The 26,922-nt window shown below is 38.4% G+C and overlaps 1 protein-coding gene across 1 annotated transcript; it reads left to right on the top strand.

The window, feature by feature from the left end:
- Positions 1 to 1,081: 1,081 nt before the first annotated feature.
- LOC101706735 (small ubiquitin-related modifier 2) lies at positions 1,082 to 3,799 on the top strand. The gene is made up of 2 exons (XM_087215790.1): positions 1,082 to 1,185; positions 3,132 to 3,799. Exons 1-2 carry the CDS (start codon positions 1,082 to 1,084, stop codon positions 3,565 to 3,567), a joined length of 540 nt encoding a protein of 179 aa, XP_087071916.1. The 3' UTR covers positions 3,568 to 3,799.
- The last annotated feature ends 23,123 nt before the right edge of the window (positions 3,800 to 26,922 follow it).

Here is a 26,922-nt window from a genome sequence, read left to right on the forward strand (position 1 = left end):
TAGAGAATATAGGTAAAGCTTTTTCAATAGTCCTTAGCATATAGTAAACATTTAATAAGTGCTAGAGAATCTTTCAGACTGGGAAACCAACATCAGAGAAACTAAATATCTTACCTCAAGTCTCATATTGAGCAAGTGACAGAGCATGGAAGCCAGTGAGTATAGTTCCAGAGTTCATACCTTTGTCTATACTACTGTGACTTCCTAGCACAGTTTTCAAAAATGTAAAAACCAACAAAAAGATACATTCATCAAGCACCAAATAGTGCAATCTACTACAATAAAAAACAGCTGGTTCGAGAATGAAGCACTGTTGAAAGACAAGCTTGGCTCAAAATCCAGGGCTCTGCTTTCCAGAAATCACCATGGTGAATTCACAAAAACTTGAGAATTCCCACAAAACTTCCAAATATGGAGAAAAGGAAATTGAGTTGGTTTTATTACCCTAGTCCTCTTCTGACTGAGGAAAAGAGGAAAGGGCTCAAGGGAGGAATGGGTGAAACAGAAAATAATCCAAAGTCCAAGAGCTCTCCCCAAGGTCAGTAGCATGGAGCCCTAATTAGTTGGAGTGAGCTCTTGCACAGGCTAAGTAGTAAAGTCTCCGAGAAACAATGCAGGAGCCCAGGTCATCTCACACCACCTGCACACTACTCCAGCTCCTTTTCATTCTCTTACGATACAAATAAAAAGAGTAGGCACATATGGGATCTTGGGCTGTGAAACAATAACAGAAGAGGTTCAGACACCATGGGGAGAAAGTCTAGAATATACTCACAGATTATCAGAGCAAATAGACAACGTGCACAGAGATACTAGGGCATGAACAACACAATCGGAAATAGCACTGCCAACTCTGCATGGAGTTAGTATAAGAGATCTGAAATAATCAGTGTAGAAAGAGGAAAGGTTGCTGTGACTCACGGTTTTTGAGGTTTCAGTCCCTGGTTGGTTGCCCCCTTACTTTGGGGCCTGTGGCAAAAGTGCATGTGGTGGGAAGCAGCTCACCTCCTGGGAGATGGGAAGGAGACAAGAGCAAAAGATCAAGATCCCATCATGCCCTTGAGGACATGCCCCCCGACCTATGACCTCCCACCAGGCTCCACCTCTTAAAGGTTTCAACACCTCCCAATCGCACCTGAAGCCAGTGACCAAACCTTTAACACAGGGAACATTCCAGATGAAACTGTAGCAACAGGACACAATGACAACCTACCAACAAAATGAAGCAAAAGGATAGAAACAAACTGTGCAAAGAAAGAAACACTCAAGCCTGGGAAAAATATAACTCAAGACACAGAAGATACCTCCCAAGTGCTTTGCATGGTTTACTGTACAGAGAACATGAAAACTAACAATAAAATAGAGCTTAAAGGTGTGGTTAGAAAACAAATAAGTTGAAAAAGAATATGACAGCTAGAATGAAACAAAGTTAACAGATCAAAAACACCCCAAATGAAGTCAGTACCAAAACAAGGATAATTCAGGTCTCTGAAGCAAAGACCCCTGTCATGGCTTGTGTCTAGATGTCCCCACAAAGACTTTTGTAGTTATAGGTGGGGCTTTTCAGAGGTGGCTGGATCTAGTGTGTGTGATGCTGGGATTAAGAGTGTGTGACTACTAAATCAGTACACTGATTGGCTTAGCACTGTTCAAATCCCAGTAGCCTAGATATATAATATAAAAGGGGCAGAAAGAAGCTGTAAAGGCCTCTTGCTTGCTTTGCTACCTTCTGCCTGCCATGAACTATTTTTCTTCTCCTGTCTGCCATGCCACCTTGCCTTGGAGCTAGCTGATTATGGACTAAAACCTCTATGAACTGTGAGCTAAAAAAACCTTTCCTCCTTTAACTTTGGGCATCAAGTGTTTTATCTAAGCAATGAGAAAAGTAACTAAAATAACCCCACCAAAGAAGTTACATTCAGGAAGAAGCTTCCAGGCTGCAATACCACCCCGCCTCAGTGCAGAGGAGGTCAACTGCTCCCAGTGCACAGGAGGAGGCTTCTGGGCCTCCATACCACCCCCCTCAGCACAGTGGAGGTGAGACACTTCCAGCACCCAGGATGAGGCTTCCAGGCTACTGTACCACCCCCCTCAGCACAGAGGAGGTGAGCCAATCCCAGTGCCCAGGAGGAGGCTTCTGGGCCACTGTGCCACCCCTCTTAGTGTAGGGGAGGTGAGCCATGTGGGTGCCAGTAACACCCCTCCACCCCATCAAAATGAGAAGACACGTAAACAGGTCTCAAAACCAGACTCCCAGATCACCTAAAGCAACCTCAAAGGGAAAAGAGATGGAACACTGTGATACTCCACCACCAAGACTCCCTGAACTGGAAACAAAAGAGGAGCTGGAAAAAATAAAATCAGAAATAAATTCTCAGATAACAGCAGAGATTGTGCCCACAGTGCAAGATAAGATTAATAAATCTAGAGAGGACACAGATTAAAAAAATAGAGGATTTGAGGAACATGATGGATTCTCAACACAGGAAACAAATGAAATCCATAAAACAGACACAAACAGATTTCCAAGAGATTAAAAACTCCATTGAGGGGCTGGAGATTTAGCTCAGTGGTTCCAGCGCCTGCCACACAAGCTCAAGGTCCCGAGTTCAATCCCCAAGTTTGATCCCCGGTACAAAAAAAAAAAAGAAAAAAACTCCATTGAAAGCTTACACAGCAGAATGGGCCAATGTGAGGACAGAATTTCAGATATAGAAGATAAGATTGCAATTAGTGACCAGGAAAAGAAAAATTTCTTTAAAATTGTAAGGGACCATGAGAAATCAATCCAGCAGATGCTAGAAGATGCAAAGAAGAATAATATAAGACTGAGTGGAGTCAATGAAGAAACAGGAGAGAGTGCAGATGACATAAAAAAAAACCTGTTAATGGAATTGATGGCAGAAAACTTTCCAAGCAGGGGAAAAGAACTTGACATACAGATAAGTGAGGCATATAGGATTCCAACTAGCCTTGATCAAAAAATATCTACACATAGGCATATAATTGTTAAGATTCCAGAAACCCAACAGAAGGACAAAATTCTATAAGCAGTTAGAGAAAAGAAACAAATCACATACAAAGGAACGCTCATCAGAATCACAGCAGACTTCTCAATGCAAACCCTCAAGGCAAGAAGAGGTTGGAGTGGCATGCCCTCTCCCTCGGCCACCGCTGCTGCCTCCTTCTGCCACTCCTGGAGCTGCTTGTGTGCTCGTTCGGTATGGACCTGGCACCTCTTTTGTGAAGCGGCAGCTGAGAAGACTCGAGCATTCACTATGGCCCAAAGAAAAGCCCAAGGAAGGAGTCAAGACTGAGAACAACGATCATATTAATTTGAAGGTGGCGGGGCAGGATGGTTCTGTGGTGCAGTTTAAGATTAAGAGGCATACACCACTTAGTAAACTAATGAAAGCCTATTGTGAAAGACAGGGTTTGTCAGTGAGGCAGATCAGATTCCGATTTGATGGACCGCCAATCAATGAAACAGACACACCTGCACAGTTGGAACTGGAGGACAAAGATACAGTTGATGTGTTCCAGCAGCAGACAGGAGGTGTCTACTAAAAAGGGAAACTGCAACAACTCTACTCCAGAACTCTGTTCTTACAGACCAGGAATACATTTTCAATTAGAAAACAGCAATTTGGTTCCACCACATCCTGACTACTACAGTATAGTTTTCTCTATTCTTTCATTTACCCCGTCCCCATTCCTTTATTGTACATAAAGTATCTGGTGTATGTGCACAAGCATATTGCATTTTTTTTTTTACTAAATGGCCAACAATATGTTTTGATTGATATCAGATGGAGACTGGATGGGGAGATACTGGTTCTGTGAAAATAATTCCCTTTCTCCATTAGTGGCATGCTCATCAGCTCTTATCTTTATATTCCAGTATGTTATTTTGCTCTCACTGTTTTATCAGAGAAGACAATAACATAAAAATCCTTGCATATCTTGTTTGATTGGAGAATTTTAATGTTTTTCATTTATCATTGTAAAACCAAGGACAATTTTATAACTTTTTTGTACATAGCTCTTACATGTAGGGCAGCCTGTCTTTATGTAGGAGTAAATTACTCTTTAAAAGAAAAAGAATCCTAGATAGTTTTCCCTTTAAGTCAAGTGTCTTGTTGTTTACATACACTTCTTGTTAAAATGAAAAAAAAAAAGGAAGAGGTTAGAGTGATGTATTTCAAGCCCTAAAGGAAAACACCTTGCAACCCAGATTGATGTACCCTGCAAAACTATCTTTCAAAATTGATGGAGAAATAAGATACTTCATGAAAAAGAGCACCTTAGGAACTTCATGAATACCAAACAATCACTGCAAAAAATTTTAGACAATATCCCAGGAAAAGACAATGAGGATCACAACCCCAGGAAGCCCAGCAGAATGAATCCATGGGGCGCAACAAGAAATTAAATGCAAAGGTGGAGAATCCAACAAAAAGAAAAAGTCATGACAATGGTAAGTCAATACTTATCTTTTATAACCATCAGTGTTAATGGTCTCAATTCACCAATCAAAAGAAATAGACTTGCAGAATGGGTCAAGAAGCAAGATCCAACAATATGCTGTATACAAGAAACACTTAATTCAAAAAGAAACTAATAGACTGAAAGTTAAAGGGTAGGAAACAATACTCCATGTGACAAGAACCTGAAAAAAAGCAGGAGCAGCTATCCTCTTTGCAGATCAAGTGGATTTCAAACCAAAATCTGAAACACTTCTGGTCCCAAGAATTTCATATAAGGGATAGTCAGCTTGTATGTACAAATCTATTATGAACATGTGTTTTCATTCCTCTTAAGTAGAAACTTAAGAATAGAACTGTTGGTTCTTAACAGTAATACAAGAAATTTCTATATTGTTTTCCAAAATGGTTTTGTCATTTTACATTCACATTAGCAGTATTAGAAAGTTCTAACTGGTTCACATGTAAGCTGACATTTGTTCTTTTAAAATTTTTTAACTTCATTTCCCTAATGAGTGTATAATTTAATCTTGTTATTCTACTGATTAGTATTTTTCTGATTCTTGTGTTGCACACCTTTCCTTGTGCTATACTGGCTATTTATCATCTTCTTGGGTCTACTTTTTAGTTGGGTTGTCTATTAATGATCTATAAGAGTTCTTTATATATTCAAGTCATAGGTTATATGTATTATGAATATGGTCTGTTTAAGGACTACTTTTCATTTTCTTAATGATGTCATTCAAAGTTCTAAATTTTGATAGAATCTCATTTATCATTTTTCCTTTTATATATAATTTTTTTTGTATCCTAGGAAATTCTTGCCTAACCTAAATTCATGAACATTTTCCCTTATAATTTTTTCTTAAAGTTTTATAGTTTTAATCTTTCATATTGAGGTGCATAGATCCTTTCAAGTCATTTTTATGTATGGCAATAAAGGGTTGAGGTTCATTTTTCACATACAGATACCAAGTGTTCTAGTACCATTTGTTGAAAACACTATCTTTTCCTCTGCTCTTGAGTTGAGTTTATGTTCTATAAAATGTTAATGTTAAATAATCTTTTAAGACTCAGTGGACCATGTATGTATGGTTCTATTTCTAGATTCTCTGTTTTATCCCAATGATCTATATGTCTTTCCTTACACCAACACTGCCTTGATTATTGTGTCTTTAGAGGAAGTCTTAAAATTAGGTAATAAATGTCTTCCAACACTGCTTTTTTTTCTTTTTACTTTTCTAGGTCCTTTGTACTCCTACGTAACTTTTAAATTTCAATATCCAATTCTTCATTTATAGCAAGTATACATAGACCTGAATTTTTATATATACCTTGTGTTTTCTAATCCTACTAAATTCAGATACAAGTTCTAGGGTCTCCTAGAGATTTATTAGTATTTTCTCTGTTGATGATCATTTCATCTATATATAAAGATTTTACTTTTACCTTGCTAATCCTATGCTAATTGTTTCTTTTTATTGCCAAACTATTTTGGTTTGGGGCTATGCTTCAAAGTTTAGTAGACAGATGAAGAGTAGGCATATCTGTTCTTGTTCCCCACCTTAGGCAGAAAGCATTGTATCTTTTCCATTCATATAAGACATTTGTGCTGGAAGTATGGAGTACATGTCTTATCTGTTGAGAAGGTTTTGTTCTACTTCTAGTCTCCTGATACCTTTGACCAAGAACAGCTGTAGAATTTAGTCCAATACTTTTTCTCCAACTACTGACAAGATCATATGGCTTTTTCCTTTCCTCTGTTGAAATGATGACTTATGGGGGTGGATCTTCCAATGCTGAACCAACACTGCCATCCCTATAATAAAGCCACATTCTACGTACTGCCAGATCTGACTTCTAATAGTTTGTTTTGTTAAACAAATTTCTATCTATGTTCATACTTTTTTCTTCTATTATCTTTATCCAGTTTTAGTATTAGCACAATGTTGATTTCCTAAAATGAGGGGAGAAGTGTTCCTTCATTTTTCTGCTTTAAATGTTTGATATAATTCATCAGTTAAAATGTACATGAGGCTGTTGTTGATATATAGGTAGGTTTTCAAGCTAGGAATATACTCTCTTTAATAGGTGCTATTCAAATTTTATATTTCCTCCAGAGTCAGTTTCATTAATTTGTCTTCCAAGGTACTTCTTAGAAGTTGTCAAATTTATTTCAAAAAAGAGTTTTGTAATATGCTTCCTATATCCCTTTAAATTCTGTAAAATCTGTGGTAATATCTTCTAAATCTTAAAATTGTAATTTTCAAAATGTATAATTGATATTGTATGATAGGAAGAAAAGGTCTAAAGGAGTATGTAAGTGGGAGGGGTAGGGGAAAGGAAGGAAAGGAAAAGAAAAAAATATGAGAAAAGGAAAAACATGGAATCAAAGTCTTTGCAAATATGGAAGGATGGAGGGGGTGAAGGGAGGGCAGTGGAAGGGGAGAAAAAGAGGAACCAAGACACATCATGTAAAGGTACAAGATCCCAATGATGAATATAACTGCATTTTATACCTCAAATGTAACAATAAAATTAATGGGAAAAAAGTTGCATTCAAATAAACAAATTTTTCTTTAAAATATGGAAGATAAAAATGACAATTGTAGGATATCAACTACATTGGAGCAAAATTTTATACAGAAACTTTAAGCCTGACACACACAGCAGTTAAATTATTGAGCTTCAGGTTACAGATAATAAATAAATGAATGAATAAATTAATAAATAAATACAACTATTCTATTCAGAAAATTAGTGTAGGCTCTTAATCTAATTAACATAAAACTTCAGGGCTAGAAGTTTATGAAATGTTTACAAAGTTCTGAGGACAAAGAAAACATAACAAACCAACATGTTCCAGTACAAGTGCAATGGGTAGTACTCTCAAAGAGAGAAACTAAGAAATACAGCACTATAAGTCCCTTAGAAAAAGAGTATTTATTAAATCCAGCCTTCAAGAGTCCAAATGAGTGCCCAGGATTTACGTTAATGGTTCCGCCGCCTGCCTCGCAAGCGCAAGGACTGGAGTTTGATCCCCAGATCCCCAGTACCAAAAAGAAAAAAAGAAAGAAAGAAAGAAAGAAAAGAATCCAAATGAAATAGAGAATAGAAAATAAAGTGTGGTAAAAGCTCATGGAAGCACTGAGTAAATTTAAATGGAGAATTAATAAGAACAAAATGTAAACGTTATAAGACTGCAGTATAAAAACAATAATATGATTAAGTAGTAAGTACTCCTTTGGTATAAATGGCATATTCTCTTTATCCAATCATCTGTTGATGAACATATAGGCTGCTTCCAAGATTTAGCTAGTATGAATTGTGCTGCTATAAACATGGGTATCCATGTATCACTATAATATGATGTCTTTAACTCTTTCAGGAAGATACCTAGGAGGGGAATAGCTGGGCCAAATGGAATTTCTAGTTTTAGGGTTTCTTTTTTAAAAGAATCTCCGTAATGATTTTCATAATGGTTATACTGGTTTACATTCCCCTCATCAATGTAAAAGCATTCCTTTTCTTTCTTCCTCACCAGCATTTTTTATTATTTGATTCTTTGATTATAGCTATTCTTTCTGGAGTAAGATGAAATATCAATGCCACTTTAATTTGCATTTCTTTAATGGCCAGAGATGTTAAACATTTTTTCATGTATTTATTGGCCGCTTATACTTCTTCAAAGAAGTATCTATTCATTTGGTTTGTTTTTTGATTGGGTCTTTTTTGAGGGGCTGTTTAATTTTTTTGAGTTCTTTAAATATTCTAGGTATTAGTCCTCTGTCCAAGAAATAGGCAACAAAAATTTCCCCCTTTTTCTAGTGTCTCTTCACTCTGTTTGTTGTTTTCTTTGCAGTGCAAGAACTTACTAATTTGATATGAACCCATTTGTTGATTCTTGGTATTATTTCTTGTTCCATTCAGAAAGTCCTTGCCTATGTCTATGTCTTCAAGAGTTTTATCTGTTTTATTTTCCAGCAAATTGTTTCTGATTTAACATTTAGATTTGATCCATTTTTATTTTAGTTTATACATGGTGAAAGACTTTTTTCTGGTTCTGTGAGTAATGATATGGGTATTTTGATTGGGAATACATTTAGTCTGTATATCAGTTTTGGAAGTATGACCATTTTGAACAATGTTGGTGTTTCCTATCCAGGAACAGGAGATATCTTTTCATTTTCTAATGTCCTCTTTGACATCCTTTTTCAGAGTACTGTAGTTTTCATTGTAGAGGTCTTTCATATCCTTGGTAGGTTAATTCCTAAGTATTTATTTTTTCTTGATCCTATCGTGAATGGTATTGTTTTCCTAATTTCTTTCTTAGTGAGTTTATTATTAGTGTACAGGATCACTGCTGATTTTCATGTGTTGATTTTGTATTCTGCTATGCTACTGAATTTGGTTATTAATTCTAGAAGCCTTTTGGTAAAATTTTTGGGGTATGTAGAAGATCATGTAATCTGTGAATAATAATTTGACTTCTTTGGTTTTCAATACACATGTCTTTTATTTCTTTCTCTTGCCTGAGTTCTTTAACATGCCAAGAGCTATAATGAACAGGAGTGGTGATAGTAGACATCCTTGTCTTGTTTCTGATTTAGGAGGAAAAGCTTTCTCCATTGAATATGATGTTGGTCATTGGTTTGTCATACATGACTTTTATCAGATTGAGATAAGATCCTTTTTTACCTATTTTCTTCAGGGCCTTTATATGACTGGATGTTCAGCTTTGTCAAAGGACTTTTCTACATCAATTGAGATGATCAAATTATTTTTATCCTTGTTTCTGTTTGTGTGATACATTAAATTTATTGATTTGTGTATGTTGATTCATTGACACATCATTGGGATGAATCTTACTTGGTAGTGATCTTTTTGATGATTGGTTGTGTTCTTTTTGCGAATATCTTGTTGAGAATATTTATGTCTATGTTCATTAAAGTGATTGAATTATAGTTCTCTTTTTTAGTTGGGTTCTTTTCTGGCTTTTTAATCAGGGTAATGTTAGCTTCCAGGAATGACTTTGGGAGTATTCCTTCCCTTTCCATTTCATTAAAAATTTTGAGGAGTGTTGGAATTAGATCTTCCCTAAAGTTCTTGTAGAATGCTGCAGTGAGCTAATTAGGGCCTGAATTTTTCTTAGTTGGCAGGTTTTTAAAAATTATTACTTCTTCAATTCAATTTCCTGTTATTGGATTGTTCAAGGTTTTTGTATCTTCTTGGTTCAGTTTTGGTAATTCATATATATCTAGGAATTTGTCCATTTATTCTGAATTCTCCAATTTATTAAATTACAAGTTCTCAAACTAGTTACTAGTAATCTTTTGGATATTGGCATTGTCAATTGTGATTTTGATTTCCATTTTCAATTGCATTGATTTGTGTTTTTTCTTTCCTGTTTTTAATAAAATTGGCTGAGGTTTGTCTATTTTGTTTATTCTTTCAAACAACCAACTCTTTGATTCACTGATATTTTTGTATTGTTTTTCAAGTTTCAATTTCACTAATTTCTGCTCTGATCTTTATAATTTCCTTCCTTGTACTAGCTTTGGATTTGGATTGTTCTTGTTTTTCTATGACCCTGAGCTGCCTCATTAGGTTATTTATTTGGGCCTGCTTTGTTTTTCTGATGTGGGCATTCATAGCTATAAAATTCCGTCTTACATCTGTTTTCATTGTGTCCCATAGGTCCCTGTGTCATATTGGCATTATCATTTCATTTCCAATGTCTTCCTTAATTTCTTCTGTGATCCATTGATTATTCAAGAGCATCTTATTTAATTTCCATGTGTTTGCATAATTTATGTGGTTTCTTTTGTCATTGATTCAAGTTTCATTTTGCCATAATCTGACAATATGCAGGGATAATTTTGACTCTTTTATCTTTTACTTAAGCACGCTTTATGGGCTAGCATGTAGCCTATTTTAGAGAAAGTTTCATGTGCTACAGAAAAGAACATGTGTATTGTTGTTGTTGGGTGGGAAACTCTGTAGATATCTATTAAGTCCACTTATTTGAAGGTTTTGTTCAACTCTGATATTTCTTTGTTCACTTTTTGTCTAGTTCTGCCTATTTGTGACAGTGGGGTATTAAGATCCCCCACTATAATTGTGTGGATTTTTATCTGATCTTTTGTGTCCTGTGAAGCGTGTTTTATGAAGTTGTCTTTTGATTGGGGAACAGACCATTCACATTGAGAATTACTGCTAAGATATATGGCCTCATTCCTGGCCTTGCATGATTTTCCTGTTGCTGATTTCCTCTTTTTTTTTTTTTTTTTGATTTCCTCTTTTTTCTCCTTTTGCTTAGTTCCTCACCCTGCCTGGTGTATTCATTCTATTAGACATTTTAGCATTGTTGGTTTCACTGTCTCTTTCTATTATAGCCTTGAGAAATTTTTGTAGTGCTGGTTTGGTGATCATGAATTACTTAAGGTGTTCTTTGTCATGGAATTCATTTACTTCTCCATCAATTTTGAGGATAGTTTTGCAAGATATATAAGTCTGGGTTGGAAGTTGCTTTCTTTTAGGACCTGAAACATTTCACCCTATGCTCTCCTGGCCTTTACAGTTTGTGTTGAGAAATCTGATGTATTTCGAATGGGTTTACTTCTATTAGTGATTTATTGCTTTTCTGTAACAGATTTTAAGATTCTGTTTCCATGTTGGATTTCTGGGATTTTAGACAGGTTCTTTTTGATTGTGGCTACTTGGGGTTCTATATCCTTCACTTATCTGTATGTTAAATTCTTTCCTCACACTTGGAAAGTTTTCTGCTATTATTTCTGTAAAAAATAAAAAAAAAGATTTATTTATGCCGTGTGTGCAGTCTTCTGATTTCTTATTCATTCTAATTAATCTTAGATTAGTCTTCTTTGCATCATATGAAAGCTATTGCATCCCTTTTTTTTTTTTTTTTTTTTTTTGGTTTTTTTGGAGACAGAGTCTTGTTTTGTGGTTCAGGCTGGCCCTGAACTCACTTTGTAGTGCAGGCTGGCCTCAAACTTGCAGTGATCTCCTGCCTCAGCCTCCCAAGTGCTAGGATTACAGGCAAGTGCCACCATGCCCAGCCTATTCAATCCATTTTTTATGTTCTCTTGTTATTTTAAAGTATCTCTGAATAATTGGTCTCTTACAACAACCCTGTCTTCTAGTAATGACACTCTGTCCTCATATTGGTTGCTTTTGGTATCCATACTTTCAGTATAATTTTTAATCTCCTACGTTTCTGTTTGGAAACTTTTTGTGGACTCTAATTCTTTTCTAATTGGGGTATTCATGTTTTGTATCATTTTGTTTAGCTCAGTTAGGTTTTTATTAGTGTTTTCTGTAAGCTCTGATCTTTTTTTATTAAACCGATTTATATGTTTAATGATAGCTTCTTTGAGTTCTCTGATCACCCTATTTATCTCTTTTTTTGTTTTGTTTTGTTTTTGGTACTGGGAATTGAACTTGGGTCCTTGCACTTGTGCAGCAGGCAGTGAAACTACTGAGCTAAATCCCTGGCCCCTATTTATCTCTTTTTGAATTCCCTTTGCTATCCTTTCAAATAATTTTAAGATGTGGCTTTTGATTTCCTTTCCCTTGATAACTCATGGATCAGTTTTGGGTGATTTGGGAGTTTTTGGAGTCATTTGTTGCCTCATCTTTCCACAAGTTTATTTTTTTCTCTTTGTTTTATTTTGTGCTGAGGTTTTTGGGTGCTAGTAGTAGAAAAATTTTGTTGCTAGCATGGAGATATCTTTAGTTAGTGGTTATTTTTCAGTGATACACTCTAGGCATGGCTAACTATAGGCTTTTGCCTCTATTTCAAGATCCAACCACTTCTGTCAATTTGAAAGGGAGGTATGCAGTATAATTGGCCCAATCCCCAGTTCTGTGGAAAGGACCATAGCATTGTTAATGATATAATGATAATCCAGGTATTAGCATATACAAAAAATCTATTAATAGCAACAACTATGCCACCTTGGCAAAAGTAATTAAATTAGCAACAATTATATCATCCAAGATAAACTGGACATTGACATACCATAAGAACAAATAATATACTAACTACCCTTACCCATAGGGGAAAAAAATCTATAATCATAATATGAACACTAAAGACAAACCAAATATTGACATACAGTATTTCCAGTAAATGCAACAACTATACCTCCATTAATGATAGAAAAGAATTCAAAGGTACTATCATAGAGTTAGCTAACTATCTAAAGATTAATAAAGCTTAATGGTTACACTAGTAAAGATAGAGTGGGAACAGAAGAATGAAACAGAAGAAGGAAAGAAAAAAATGGAAAAATTAAACAATGGAGGATAAGGAGAGAAAATTGAGATAAAGGATTCTATTAAGGAGTAGAAGGATATTAATAGGACCAGATAAAAGTAACAGGAATGAACAAACAAGAAAAAGAAGATAAAACAAAAATAGGAGAAAAAATAAGGAGAATAAAGAGAAAAAATAAAGAAAAACAAAAACAGGAAAATTCCCCAAGTCCCCCAAAACCAGTGAAGAAGAAAGAGAGGAAAAAAGAGTCAAAAAAGAAAAAATTCTCTATATTTTTCAATTAGTGGTTTCTTTACAATATCTGTAGTCTTGAAATCTAGCCAGTCATGGTTTTCTCTGCCTCACTTTATGGGCTGTGAATTTGTGAGGTGCTTCCCTGTTCTAGATCCCCTTCTGTCCATTTACCCCAGGCTGTGGCAACTGTCCAAGCTAAGGCATATCCTTGCTCATGCTGGTAAATGGGGAGAGCAATCATCTGATTTGTGCTGGGTGGAGGAAGCAGTGCAAGTGTTCAAGAGCCTGTTGTACTTAATGCCAGCACTTTCAGACCAGTCATTTCGGAGTACAATACAGGCTTGAGCCTGCCTTCTCACCACAGAGGGTAGAATCTGTGTTCTTCCCAGCCTGAGCTTAAACTTCTCAAGGACTCTATGTCTAAATTGTTCCTTGTCTGTGACTGCCTTTTATGACTATCTCTCACCCAGGCACTGTGAGCATGTTACACTGGGAACCTTCAAGTGAAGTTGTTTTCCAGTTGTTCTGAGTCTGAGTCTTAAATAATCAACCCCTTCTTGAATTGGTGCCTGATTAAACACTCCTGCAATATGGTGGGCACTGCAATAGATACCTTCTCCAGTTGTTTCTTTTCATGTAGTAGACATCTTGAAGCAAAACCCCACACTACTTTTGCAGTCACAACAGCTGTGGGCTCCTCTTGGGGCCAGTCCTGCTGGCCTGGCTCACTGTTTTCCCCTGGAGCTCCAGCCTTGGGGTTTACCTTGTGTCTGCAAATATAGAGGCTAACTTTTGCTGTTGATTGCTACTCTGTCATTTTGATTCTTAGCAATACCAATTTTAATTAATTAATTTATTTATTTAGACAGAGTCTTGCTATGTAGTTCAGGCTGGTCTTGAACTCACTATGTAGCCCAAATTGGTCTTGAACTCTCAGTGATCCTCCTGCCTCAGTCTCCCAAGTGCTGGGATTACAGGCATGAGCCACCACACTCAGCTCCATAATACAAATTTTAAAAAGTTATTTTAAAACTATATTTTAGCCTTAAAGTAGTTTTTAAGTAAATAGTATCTCTTCAGATGTATGTGTATAGCATAAATATATGTATTATATATGTGTTTATATGTTTATATATGTGTGTATATATTTTTAAGCATTCTCTTTCACTGAAGCTTTCTTTCTTATTAATACTCAAGTAAAATTAAATTTGACACAGCACCTGTAATATCATTTAATTTTACACAAGGATTTTTACATATCTAGTTATTTCTGTATGCATAGTGAAACATTTCAACTGATGTTCATCTAATGTTAATTATTAATGTGGTTTTTTTTAGGCTATGGGATTTAGATTGGGTTTTTCTTTCTTTCATGCTTATATTTTTCTGCAGTTTTTGAATTCTTTTTTTAAAAATAAAGACAAGTGATCAGATTTATTGGAAATTCACAGTTTCAAATGGCACTACAGCTCTGTAGTTACCTACTGAAAGTCACAGATGGTGTGACTTTCCATGCTACCTCTGTTCTCATCTGAATTTTTTTTAAAGGGACTTCTATATGATCAGGCCCTCTTGTTCTGAATGGCTGACTGTGCAGACCAGAAAAAAAAGCTTTAGTCTCCTAAAACATACTGTTAACCTAAATCAGCAACTTAAACAAACAAAAAAATCACATTACAAATGATATCCCAAGAAAGGTATTTGACAAAAACAGTAATTACTAAAAGTCTTTAATAAGTTATAACTTAAATCTCACAATACAAAGGGGTCAGTGCTCCCCCTTTCAAAAGGAAACATTCCACTTTCACTCACTACTGTACAATCACACACTAAGAAATCATTGTGTTCAAATACAGTCACTGACAATATTTTTAAAGAAAAAATAAGACAAAGAAAGACAAACACATTGGCACCACGCATATGTATCTTTGCCCATTGTAGCCAATACAAAGCAAACACCAAGAAATAACTATTTCTTTAGACTTGACCAATTAGTCTAGGCTTGACAATCTGGCAATGATTACACCACATGAGACCTGGAGCTAACTGCCAAAACTCCCAACTTTTTAATATTTGTATTAGAAAACAGTGATGTGAAAGTTTGGAGGATTAGTGTTTATTGTGTAATGTTTAAAATGTAACATGGCTAAAGAAACCTGCACAACTGGTTGTGTTTAAAGGTGAATTTATAAAAAAAAATTTTGTTTGCAAATACCAGTCATGTGCAAGAAAAGATCTTATAGCTTTATTTTCTCATTGAGTTAGTACCTAAGAAAAAACTAATCCTGTCCAAAATAAATTAAATGGAAATAACATTCAGAGCATCACCATTTATGCAAAAGAACACGCTGAAATGTTCCAGCAAGCACCTATTGCTGGACAGAGACCTGGTGGGTGAGTCTTCAGGGCCTTTCACTGCCTGACCCACTCTGCTGAGCCTCTGGCACAGACCACCTTCGAACCTCGTAGTGCTGGCAGTGTTGAAAACCTAACAAAGTTAGAAGAGAAATCAAGTGACAGAAAAAGTTCTCCCTCCTCATCCAGTTGCTTTATGTTTGAATTCTTTATAATCAAAGTATATCTTTTTAAAAAAGAGTTATTAAATTGAAAGGACCATAGGAAGGGAGGGAGGGTGGGAGGGAAGTATATTAAAACCGGTGAATCCTGGGTGGTAGAAATGTGAACAGTCTTCTGTTAAACTGAGACTCTTGAGACTGGGGGGTCTCTGAAACACAAGGCCCACTGAGCTGTTAACAATCCAGCCAGAAAAGGACCAAGTTGTGGAGCAAGTTCCTTCAATGACCAACCAGCAGGGTTAGATAACCCAGTGGACCTACATCCAGGAGCATTTTTATAACAAAACACTGAGGAAGAAAAGCATAATTTGTTTACAATGAACCTACAGTGGCTTTAGACAAGAGGGGTGGGAGAAAGCTTGGGGTGGGAAGCAGTCCACCGCTTATGGACCTGCTGCAAAGTGAGCAGATGCAGTGGCACCTCGTGATTGGCCACTGGGCTGAGTCAGGTGGTGACAGACCCTTCGGAATGTGGAACTGTTCTTTTGCTGGTTTGGCCATAACTCTGAACTCCCTTGTCTTTCCCCTCCTTGACCTTCTATTCCTTGCAATTAAATTTAGGACACCTCAAAATTTTTCTCTTATTACTTTCTAGCATACTTTTCTTTTATCTTAAATTTCTGATAAATGAAAAGTAAAATGGTGTAGGAAAACTGTAGGTAGAACTGAGGTTCTTTCATTTACACACACAAAATCAGAGAATAATGTATAAATATATTACTTGGTTGGGATTAACTTGATGATATTTTAGAATGTCAGAGCGGGAAGATCTTCTAGTCAATCCCTGTGCTCTATGTTGTGTGTACTGTCCCAAGCTATATACAAGTCACAGTCACCTGCTTCTCCTACCACCTCCTTTCTGCCATGGCTTCCACAAAAACCTCCATACCGGTGATGGCAAATCTTTTAGAGCTTTCAGTGATAACCAATAGCCCACTGTGGCACATATGCCACACGTTTGCCCCCACTGCTCTAAATGTACTGAAACCTGACCTTGAGGATCTCTTCTTTTTAAGGAGCCCCAGAGTAAAACAAAGCAATGAAACCTGGATCCTTCGTGTTTGCCCAGTCAATAGACCAATGCAAACCAGCAGGAACATGTTTCATCTATTACATTAAAACAAGCATATAAATAAACCAACGGGCCAATAAAATGAAAGCTTCATGAGACTGCCTGTTCCCCCAGCCTGCCTTGGGTTGAAAGTCATAGCAAGATTGAGAAGATCAGGGCCAGGGATTTAGCTCAGTGGTTCCACCACCTGCCTCGCAAGCACAAGGGCCTGAGTTTGATCCCTGGTACAAAAAAAAGAAAGAAAGAAAGAAAGAAAGAAAGAAAGAAAGAAAGAAAGAAAGAAAGAAAGAAAGAAAGAAAGAAAGAAAGAAAGAAAGATTGAGAAGATCAGATTTTTTCCTCCTCCATTCTCCGGCATAGAGCATCAAGTAAATTGCTAATAAAAAGGGATTATTTTTATACCTTTTGGAAATTTTTGAAAAAGTCAACAGGCAGAGGAATAATCCCGAAACTAATGGTTAATCTCTAAGTGGCAAGTTATAGAATCAGAATAGAGCTTGAAGTGCTTCTTGCTTCCTAACATTTATTTCTTCTACATCCCTGCAGCACCTGCTGAGGTTGTAATCTCCATGCTGTGCTAGTGCTCAAAGGGAACACTAGAAAAGGACAATGAATCACAAAAAGACTGACCAGTCACTTTAAAACTACCAGCAATAAAGTCATACTTTTATTTGGTTATGAAGAGAACAACAGTTTACTTCCAGATACCGCCACTTTTGCTTAGTGAAAATTGATAATCTGATTGGCTCACATAGTCTGATATTACATACTTGAAATTATAGATGCTCAGGTGGCACCATCATGCTCAGAGGGGACACAGGTACTCTGTTCTATTTCCTAATACATGCACATGAATATGTGCTTTAGTAGAAGTTAGTTCACTACCTAAAAGTAGAAATAATCATCCTAAATGCAGGATGAGAAACTAAATTGTATTTTAAAGATCAATGTCTTAGTCAAGTTCTTGTCACTGTGGCACAATACCCAATACCCACAAGTTGAAGAAAGAACCTTTATTTTAGCTCAGTTTGTAGAAGTTGCAGTCCATTGTCGGCTGGCTCCAAGGCAGGGTGGCATGGTAGAGGCACATCGCAGAGGAGAAACAATTAATGGCAAGGCAGGAAGGAAGCAGCCAGGAACAAGCCTTCCTCTAACTTTTTATTCTATTCAGGATTTAAAACTATTGGTTGGTGCTACTCACACCCAAGATTAGACCTTCCACCTCCAGTAAATTCATTCAGCCATACCCACTTCTGTGCTAAACCAATCAGTGGACTAATACAGTATCACACCCATGACCCAGTCACTCCCAGTAGCCCCACTGTTGAGTGCATGAGGATTTGGGGGGGGCATCTAGATATAAACCATGCCAATCTGTGTCTGAGAATCACTAGAGTGCCCCTGAAGAAGGAACCTCCCATGACATGAGAGTGAAGTATGCTAGCTAATCCCTTAGCTCATTCAGGAGTGGAAAAGTTGAGGAACAATTAAACTTTGTTAAGATTTCAAGTTGATGTTAACACACAGGGCAGTCTCAGAACATGGGCCCACGGGAATCCCCTTCCCTTCACTAGTGATTGGTCTGAGACAGACATGTGACCCAACTGCATGTGACCAATGGCAGCTGCCATTTCTGGACCCACTTCTAGTTAAAGGGATGGAGTTAGAGAGAGCTCATTGCTTCTGGAAAATCAATGGGCTTCCCGGGTGAGCACACTGCGCCTCAGGAACAAAGGCCTCTACTATTGCTAACTGCTGTGAACCAGATGAGAAGCAGTGACGGCAAAATTGCTACCATGAGAGCACAAACAAGCCTTACTGACATTAAGAGATTGTATAAAAGGGGGGAAAACCAGGGTCCTTGGAGATACTGCAGTTTCATCATGAAACCCTGCCTATTATTATTATTATTATTATTACTATTATTATCATTGTTAGTTTGGTACAGGAGATTTTTGTTCCAGGGAGTGCTGAGCTACATCCCCAGCCCATGTTATTTTAGGCAGGGTCTCAATAAGTTGCCCAGGCTGGCCTCAAACTTGTGATCCTCTTGCCTCAGCCTCTTAAGTAGTTGGAATTGCAGTGTGTGCCACCATGCCTGGCTTTTCCCGTATTTATTTATTTATTTGAAGTCAGAGTCTCATTACGGAGATCAGGCTGGCTTTAAGCTCATTATGTAGTCCAGGCTGGCCTCAAACTCCTGGCAATCCCCCTGCCTTAGCCTCCAGAGCACTGGGTATTACATGTGTGTTCACCACACCCAGCTCTTCCCTTTTCTTGATGAACGAAATAATTAAATGCCTTTATTGCTTAAGACACAGCTAGTCAGGTAATCTGTTATTTCCTCTTGAAACTATTCCTAACAAATAACTACCTGCTAATGTATTTAAGAAACAGGTTTCATGAGGGAAACATATCTCAGAAACAGTTAAAAAGTTCTCAGGACAAAACCCTTGTACATACCAACTGTTTACAACACAAATAAGGTAGACATGAGAAGCACATCAGAAGGTCTGTGGAATGCAGGGCTGAGAAACATGAAAGCATTTACAGAGAAGGATTTCTGCTATCTCTGGCTTTCCTAGGTCCACAGACTCCCTTCCCACTTCTCCTCAGTTCTAAGACCAATCCAGATTTGCAGCACACTAAGAACATAAGCACACCAAGCCCAAACCTGCTTTCTCTCCAGTGAGTAGACATCGCAGTGCTTCCTTATTCAGCCATAGCAGGGCTAGTGTCCCTCAGCCAGAACTCTGTGCCCACATTCTTCCCAGTGTGACAAATGTCTTCCTTTGACTCTCTCCTTTTTTTTTTTTTCATACCCTTTTGGCAAGTAAAATTACAAAAAACGTTAACTTCTTTCTCTAAGATCTTACCACCTTGTCCATGCTTTCCTACTCTTGCATTTATGTATATGCCTGGGTTTCCCTGCCTGAGTTTTCCTTCCTTTACTCTTGTTCTTAGCTTTACTCTTGTTCTTAGCTCTTGTTCACCATGGTCCCTCTTTCTAAATAAGGGACACTCAGTGCAGTATTCTAGCCCACTTCTGGTACTGCAGGCCTACCTTGATGTTATGTCACCTTCCCGATGATAAAAGTTCTGTCCTTTACCCCGGGACCAAGATCTGACTTTTCCTTATTGTGGTTGACTCTCTCTCATATGAATTGTCTTGGCTTACAACAAACCTGTGTCTCAGGCCTCTGCATGTGTCACCAGGAATCACCTCTTGCAATGCCTCACTTCTTCTCGGTTCTCTGATATTCACCCTCCCCTTCATCAGGAAGTCTAAGGCTCTTGGCAAGAACTCTGAAGGGTCTGAGATCTTATATCACCTGCAAGCTAACAAGGTAGACTTTCTCGATTTTGTGGATTCCAGCAGAAGAAAGAAGACCTTGGCGTTAGAGCCAAAGTTGTTTTTTCTTCAGCAGCTATAGCCAGAGTATCAGCTATAACTCCCTCAAGCCCCAATTCCCACAGGACAATGCAAGGAGAGGCTCAGCTGACACTGTTTTACTGAAGAGGAACCTTGCACTGAGGAACACAAGGCTTACAGTGGCCACTCAACATGCCTGTCCTTGGCTCTGAGGCAGACAACCTCTCTGTCTTCCAAGATTGTTTCCACTGCAGAGGGATATCACCCAGAAAAGATAGTCTACACAAAAGACATGAAGAAACGGCAAGGACCTGGAAAGCATTATCTTCACACACCTTTCATAATCACATATTCCAGTATTTCTCTCTTCTACCTTCATCATTACTACTACCCCTCACAGACTACCGCAGGAGGATTCTAAAGGGCCTTTCTCTACCCACTATCATCTTCTTACAATCCATTCTATACACATAATAGAGTGGTGTTCTTAAAATGTAAATCAAGTTGGGTGCAGTGGCCCACACCTGTAATTCCAGCAACTCTGGAGGGGGAGGCCAGAGGATTGCAAGTTCAAGGCCAGCCTGGGCTACACAGTGAGACCATGTCTCAAAATAAAAGCCCTTTTTTAGGGTTGGGGATGTAGCTCAGTGGTAGAGTGCTTGCCTAGTGCAAGGTTCTGGGTTCAATCTTTGGGATCACTGTGGAAAAAAAGAAAGAAAGCAAAGAAGAAAGAACAGAGAGAAAGGAAGGAAGGCATGCAGGTAGGAAGGCAGGGGGAGGCAGAGAGAGAGAGAGAGAGAGGAAGAAAATCAGACATTCTTAATATCTCTCCTCCAGTGTCCTCCTCCCAAGAGTTTTATAATGCCTGACCCCTCATGGCAGAAGTTCTTTGTGTTCTGGTCCCTGCCTCTATTTTTCAACTTCAGCCTCTCGTATTTCTTCCCTCATTCACAGTGCACCATATCCCTGGCCTTCCTTCTTCCTTTCTATGCTTAAGTTTGTGGGAATCACAGAAGCTACCAACTGTATTTCCAAAATATTTATGAAATCCCTTCTCCCTTTCCTATCCTTATAGATTCTGCCCTAGTTGAAGACATTGCTTTCTACTTAAAATATTAAACTATTCTTTCAAACTGTTTTCTCAGTCTCCACTCATTCCCCATATCTATCTACTGTCAAATACTTTGTAAAATATTGTACTCACCTGGCATGTAACTTTTTAATTTAGAAATCACATTGGAGCCAGGCATGGTGGCACACACCTGTGATCCCAGCACTCTGGGAGGCTGAGGAAGGAGGATCACAAATTTAAGCCCAGCCTGGGCATCTTAGAGACTGAGACACTGTCTCAAAACTGAGATGAGGATTGTAGCTCAATGTGAAGGCCCTGGGGTCAGTTCTCATTACCACACACACACACATACACATACACACAGGAAAAATTCACAATGGCTCCCTGTTGCTCAAGGGATCAAATTCTAGTCTTGCCCCAATTTTATTATTTAACTTGACTTACAACCTTCTCCACACACCAAAGCATTATACCCACCCCTAAGGCACCATGCCATTTCCTACTTCCATGCTCTTGTTAAAACACTCTTCCACCTGGGACGTAGTGTTCTCTCTTGGTAAATTTCTCCTCATTCTTCATGAATTGTCTGGAGTCTTCTCTGCAACCAGACCTTCCTTGTGCAGGGGGAACTGGCCCTTTCTTCTGCTCCTCTACTATTATTACATATTAATAGTTTATTTGTATGGTCATCTGTCAAAATAGAATGTGAGCCTCAGGGAATTCAGGAAATGAGAGCTATTTAGTTTTAACATTTCTAGACTTTAGCATAATACCTACTACTATAAAACCAGTGCTTAAAAGCACAGTGTGTCATTTTTGTCTTAAATTCTCCACCCGATTATAAAAATTAAAACACCCAATGGGTAATTGTAAAACTATATGCAAACTCAAAGTGTAAGGATTTGAAAATGAGTATTAATTTATTCACTGCTTACTGAATGTCAACCATTGCTAAATATCTTACATATTTATTTCACTTCCCCCATGAACCTATAAACTAGGAATATTATCTTCGTTTTACACAGTGTTTAGTGTTTTATCAGTCATACCCACTAAACTTGACCGTCTGAAATAATGCATAGGTTCAAGTTATTGGACCTTCTCACTACCCCTGGCAACATCTCCTTCAGCCAGTTCCTGACTGCCAGGCAGAGGAAAAGGTTTTATTGCCTCCTTAACACCTTCTGGTTACTCTGGGTACTTAATTTTTCTCCCTCAGAGTGGTTTCTGACTTAGAGGTTAGACCTAGGAGGATCTGCGCATTTTGTGCTTTTAGCAAAATGACGTGAGCATGTGATTTGGTAAAGCTGTGTCCAGATTTACTGAAAGCCTCCTCCAGAAGGTGATCCCTACAGGGGATCTCTGGTTTCTTAAAAAGACTGCATCCTTTTTATGGTTATTCTACACACATTTTATATGCAGTTCCTCCATTTTATATCTATAGCATGTCAACCAAGCTTGGAAAGATTCCTTTATATATAATAGTTGTCAAATTCTGTGGGATTTTTTTCCCCTCATTATACCAGGTTATGCTATATATTTAGACTTGTAATGAATACAAAATAGCTTCTAATTTTCCCAGCTTCTATTTGCCTTAATAGAATATGATAAGGCTAAAATAGTTGGAGGCATTCAGTAATAGTAAAGTAGGTACTAGTTGGAAATAATAAGCTCTAAAAAGCCTCAATAATTCAATCTGGCTTTCTCTTTTTAAAAAATTAGTACACTTTTGTGATACATAATGAATACATTCATTGTAGGGGGTTGGTACCTCTACCTATAGCATCTCAATCCTTTTTATTTCCCCTTTCCTACCCTTTATCCCCTCTCTCTCCATCCCTAGGTCCCTTTCCATCCATATGTCTACAATGTCTACCTCCCTCCCTGTTTCCTACAGCAACTTGGTTTTCAACAAACAATTGTTGCTTTTAGTAAAAAATATTGTTGTCTTGTAATTGAGTAGCATTAGCACTACCTTAAGTCTTGATTATAAAATCATAGAATTCTTGATAAATATGAAAGGCATAATATAGAAAATTACCATTATGAAATACTTTTTAAAGGCAAGAACCATCCATGGATGCATGAATTTGTGTTACCTGAAAACATCTCCTTACCAGATAATTTCTAATAAGAAAGGAGGAAAGACCAACTTTGAGGTAGAGAAGCCTGGCAGATAGCATATTAACCAAATGAGTGAAGTTAGTACAGCTGGTTAGAAAACCTGTGGATAGGATTTGAACTCTGATGTGACATACCTAAAGCAGACAACACTTTGGTGGTATTCTTACCCAAAATGTGTGACCCCAGTCTTGCCTACAAAACTCCAGAGGAACCCAAATTGGGGAACATTCTTTAAAATGAACGTTGAGAACTTCAGAAGGATTGAGGTCATGAAAGACCAGGAGAACTGGGCACCAGCTGCACTGGGGAGACCGAGCTCCCCCATGTGGAACCCTGGCTTCGAATCCACATGAGAGTGCATCAGTGAGAAGCAAGAGGCTCTGTTCAAGGTCCATGCTTGGCAGAATTGGATCATTGTCGCTCTTCTGATTTTGGTCTTGGTGCTTGGTCATATGAGATGTTAACATTAGAGGAAGTTGAAGGTGAGGAGCTCAGGAACCCTCTCCACCATGTGTGCAAATCTTCTGTGAGTTGGCATTATCTCAAAATAAAATGGCAAAAGAAATAAAGGAATGCCAAAAAATAAGATCTCTTGTAAAGCGTGCACATCTTTCTCCTCTCCTCACGCACCCAATCCCACTTTCCTCACCGTGTGGCCTATGTGTTTCTATTGTGACAAATAACCTGTGTATCCACAGGGTTTGAGCTGGCCTCATGTCTCTGAATTTTCATCTCTCTTTCTCCTTCATTTCCTCCTATTTTATTTTGATTTTCTCTCTCTTAGAGTTGTCTTTCTTAAATAATACCTTTACTATATTGTTGATACATGTTGAACATCCTTCATCTGAAAATTCAAAATTTGAAGTGCTCCAAAATCTAAATGTTTTAAACACCACACCTGGATTCATATGATGGGTCACAGTCAAAATGCAGGACACACACAAAAAAACTGTGTGAGATTATTGTAAGACTCTGTGTATATACTGCATAAGAAATAGAAAAGAATTTTGGGTTTAGATCTGGGTCCCCTCTGCAAGATATTCATTTTACACGTTCATGTATCCCAGAAAATATCTGACACCTAAAACACTTCTGAGACCTCAAGCACTTCAGATCAGGGGTATTTAGTTTGTGCCCTTCTGTCTACCTGAGTCCCCCTCAAATTTCTGATCACACTTACCTGCATCAGCTGGTAGTTCACCATGCTGATGAAACACCTACATTCACCTTGATTGCTTCTTGTAAAAATACATTCTTACACATTGTTTTGTTTACCCTGTGCAGTAAGTGGACATATTGTTATTGATTTTATGTTCCAACAAGAAAACTGAGCTGCCTCGGCTTGGGAAGCAGAGGCAGGGGTTCTGGGGGACAATGCCCTGAGACCACTGAGGCCCTGCCAGGACTCTGGGAAGCTGATTCAGAGATGTTCTGCTTCAGACCATGCCCACAATCCCTCTTTCCCCAAAAACAGATTCTCACAACTATCAGAGATCCTATTCTTCAGAATGTAAAAATAGAGGGGAAAAAAGGTTTCGTTATTCCAGTGCATTTGCTCTCAAAATACACAGTGATTAGAGTGAGCCCTGGACCACCCGAGGCTCCACCACCCCGTCCTCCAGGCCTTGGGAATTCTGGGCGCTCAGCTTTCTGTTTTTACAGCTTTGCCCGCACCTGCTCCAAACTCAATTGCAAGGGCTCGACTGGATCCCGATTCTTAATTTTCAGCTCACAAGCAAGAATGTTTGGGATTTAAGATCTAATACTGTGTTTTACAGTGTAAGAACTGAAGCTTTTATGTGAATTATACTGTAAAACACATTTCACGAGTTAGGGAAAACAGTATTTCAAAGGGATTTTTGTACTTTCTGCAAGAAGACAAACACAAGCATATATGAGAACCAAGTGAGGAGGGAAAAATACAAATTTTGAGGAGCTTTTATTATTCTGAGCTGTCCATTAGAGTGCAAACTTTCCCCCTATGGAATCCTATGGAGAGTAAATACTAAGTGTTTCATCAAACAATGACAGAATAAATTAAGGAATAGTTACTCCGGGATTTTCAGATGGCTGGCCCACCTACATAAATCAAATGCCTTTCAACCCTACCACAGTATATGAATGATTCATTAAAGCATCAAGAATAAAATTGAGTACTAATTAATTCAGCATACACATAAAATAGAGCTCAAAGCTGTTAACTGAACATTAGCGAGCGCCTCCGAAGAGGATTTACACCAAATGGTCATGGAAAAGCAAGCCTTTCATATGATGTTAGCTGATTTGGAGACCAGCAGAGGGAAAAAGAAGAATATAATTTAAGGGGCATCTTGTGTCTTTCCTTGAGTTAAAAAAAAATCAAGCCCAAAACACTATAAATTGACTTTAGAATGTGAATTCAATCTTTCATTTAGAATTCATTCCAAAAAGTCAACAGAGAGAGACACTGGATGTTGGTAGGGACCCCATCCGGGAGCTGTTCTGTCAGGGTCAGAGCAGAGCAGGGTGCCAGGGAGCCAAGGCTGGGCTAAGGCAAGGCCTGTGCAGCGGCACCTGCAGCAACATAGCGAGCAAAGAGCAGCCGAGATTTCAGCGTGAAACAGTGAGTGCCAAAAACTTGCAAGCTTTGCTTTGAAATTGAGAACGGGAGAGAGTGGAGAGATTTCCTGGCAGTGCCTAGGGGTGCAGGTCCCGGAGGGGAGGGCAGCCCCAGGGTCAAGGGCTGAGGTGGGAGGAGGTTGCGGGTGGGGAGGTCACCCAGGGGGGCACCCACCGGGTGGCGTGGGCACGGGTCACCCCGGGCTCCGGAGAGTGCGCCCAGCAGATGAACAGATAGTCACGCTCGGGCTGTCAGGAACACAGAGGACGGTCATGCTGTAGCTCGCTCCACAATGGGCTCTGAATTATGCATGAAATGGCTTGTCTAAAATCAGCTGCGAGGCACAGCCAGGGTTTTTTCAGAGCATTTCCCAAGGGAGGAAAGAAGGCACGGTCGTGGACTTTCTCATGCGCCATATTTAAGAAGAAAACAAAAGTATTTATTTTTATTAACTTCATACAAAGTCCAAATACCAGATTAAAAGCTCTCTTACGATATTGTCATGGGGGATTATTCCCACTCAAAGTACAGCTTTTGGAAAATTCCATCTTTAAAGTTTCATTTCGTTTTACTAAGTTGTTGATATACATATCAACTAAGGGGGCAGTAGTACACACTGAAAATTTTTATAAGTCTATCTGGAAAAATGTTTCCATGTTGCTTCCTCATTTTATAATCTCTGTGCTTATAAATTAAGCAGCCATCGCCAGCCCGGGACCCCGTCCCAGGTGATGCCAGCAGCCCCGCCTGATCCCACTGTGAGGTGTCTGAATCTACACAGCAGAGGTGCAAAGCGAAACATAAAGGCCATGGTTATGAGCCCCAGAAGATAGAGCTGAAGTGAACAACAGAGAGAGCCTCTCTGAGGCTCCTCAATGAAAATTGAAGCCCACTGGGAAAGTGAAGAAATCTGTTCAATAAAAGCACACTGGACCGTCGTGGTTGGTAAGTTGGTGGGATCAGCACCTCCCATAGAAACCCAGACTCGCATAGTGGGGAGGACAGCTGGAACTTTGCAGAGTTTAATCCTGCAGGGGGTCAGGGACCTCAACTTGGACCTTGCAGCCAGAAATCACCCTGAATCTCGGT

The sequence above is a fragment of the Heterocephalus glaber genome, unplaced genomic scaffold, assembly GCF_053883595.1.
Source record: "Heterocephalus glaber isolate CG9 unplaced genomic scaffold, H.glaber_assembly_v1.0 deba00001454, whole genome shotgun sequence".
Classification (NCBI taxonomy): domain Eukaryota; kingdom Metazoa; phylum Chordata; class Mammalia; order Rodentia; family Bathyergidae; genus Heterocephalus; species Heterocephalus glaber.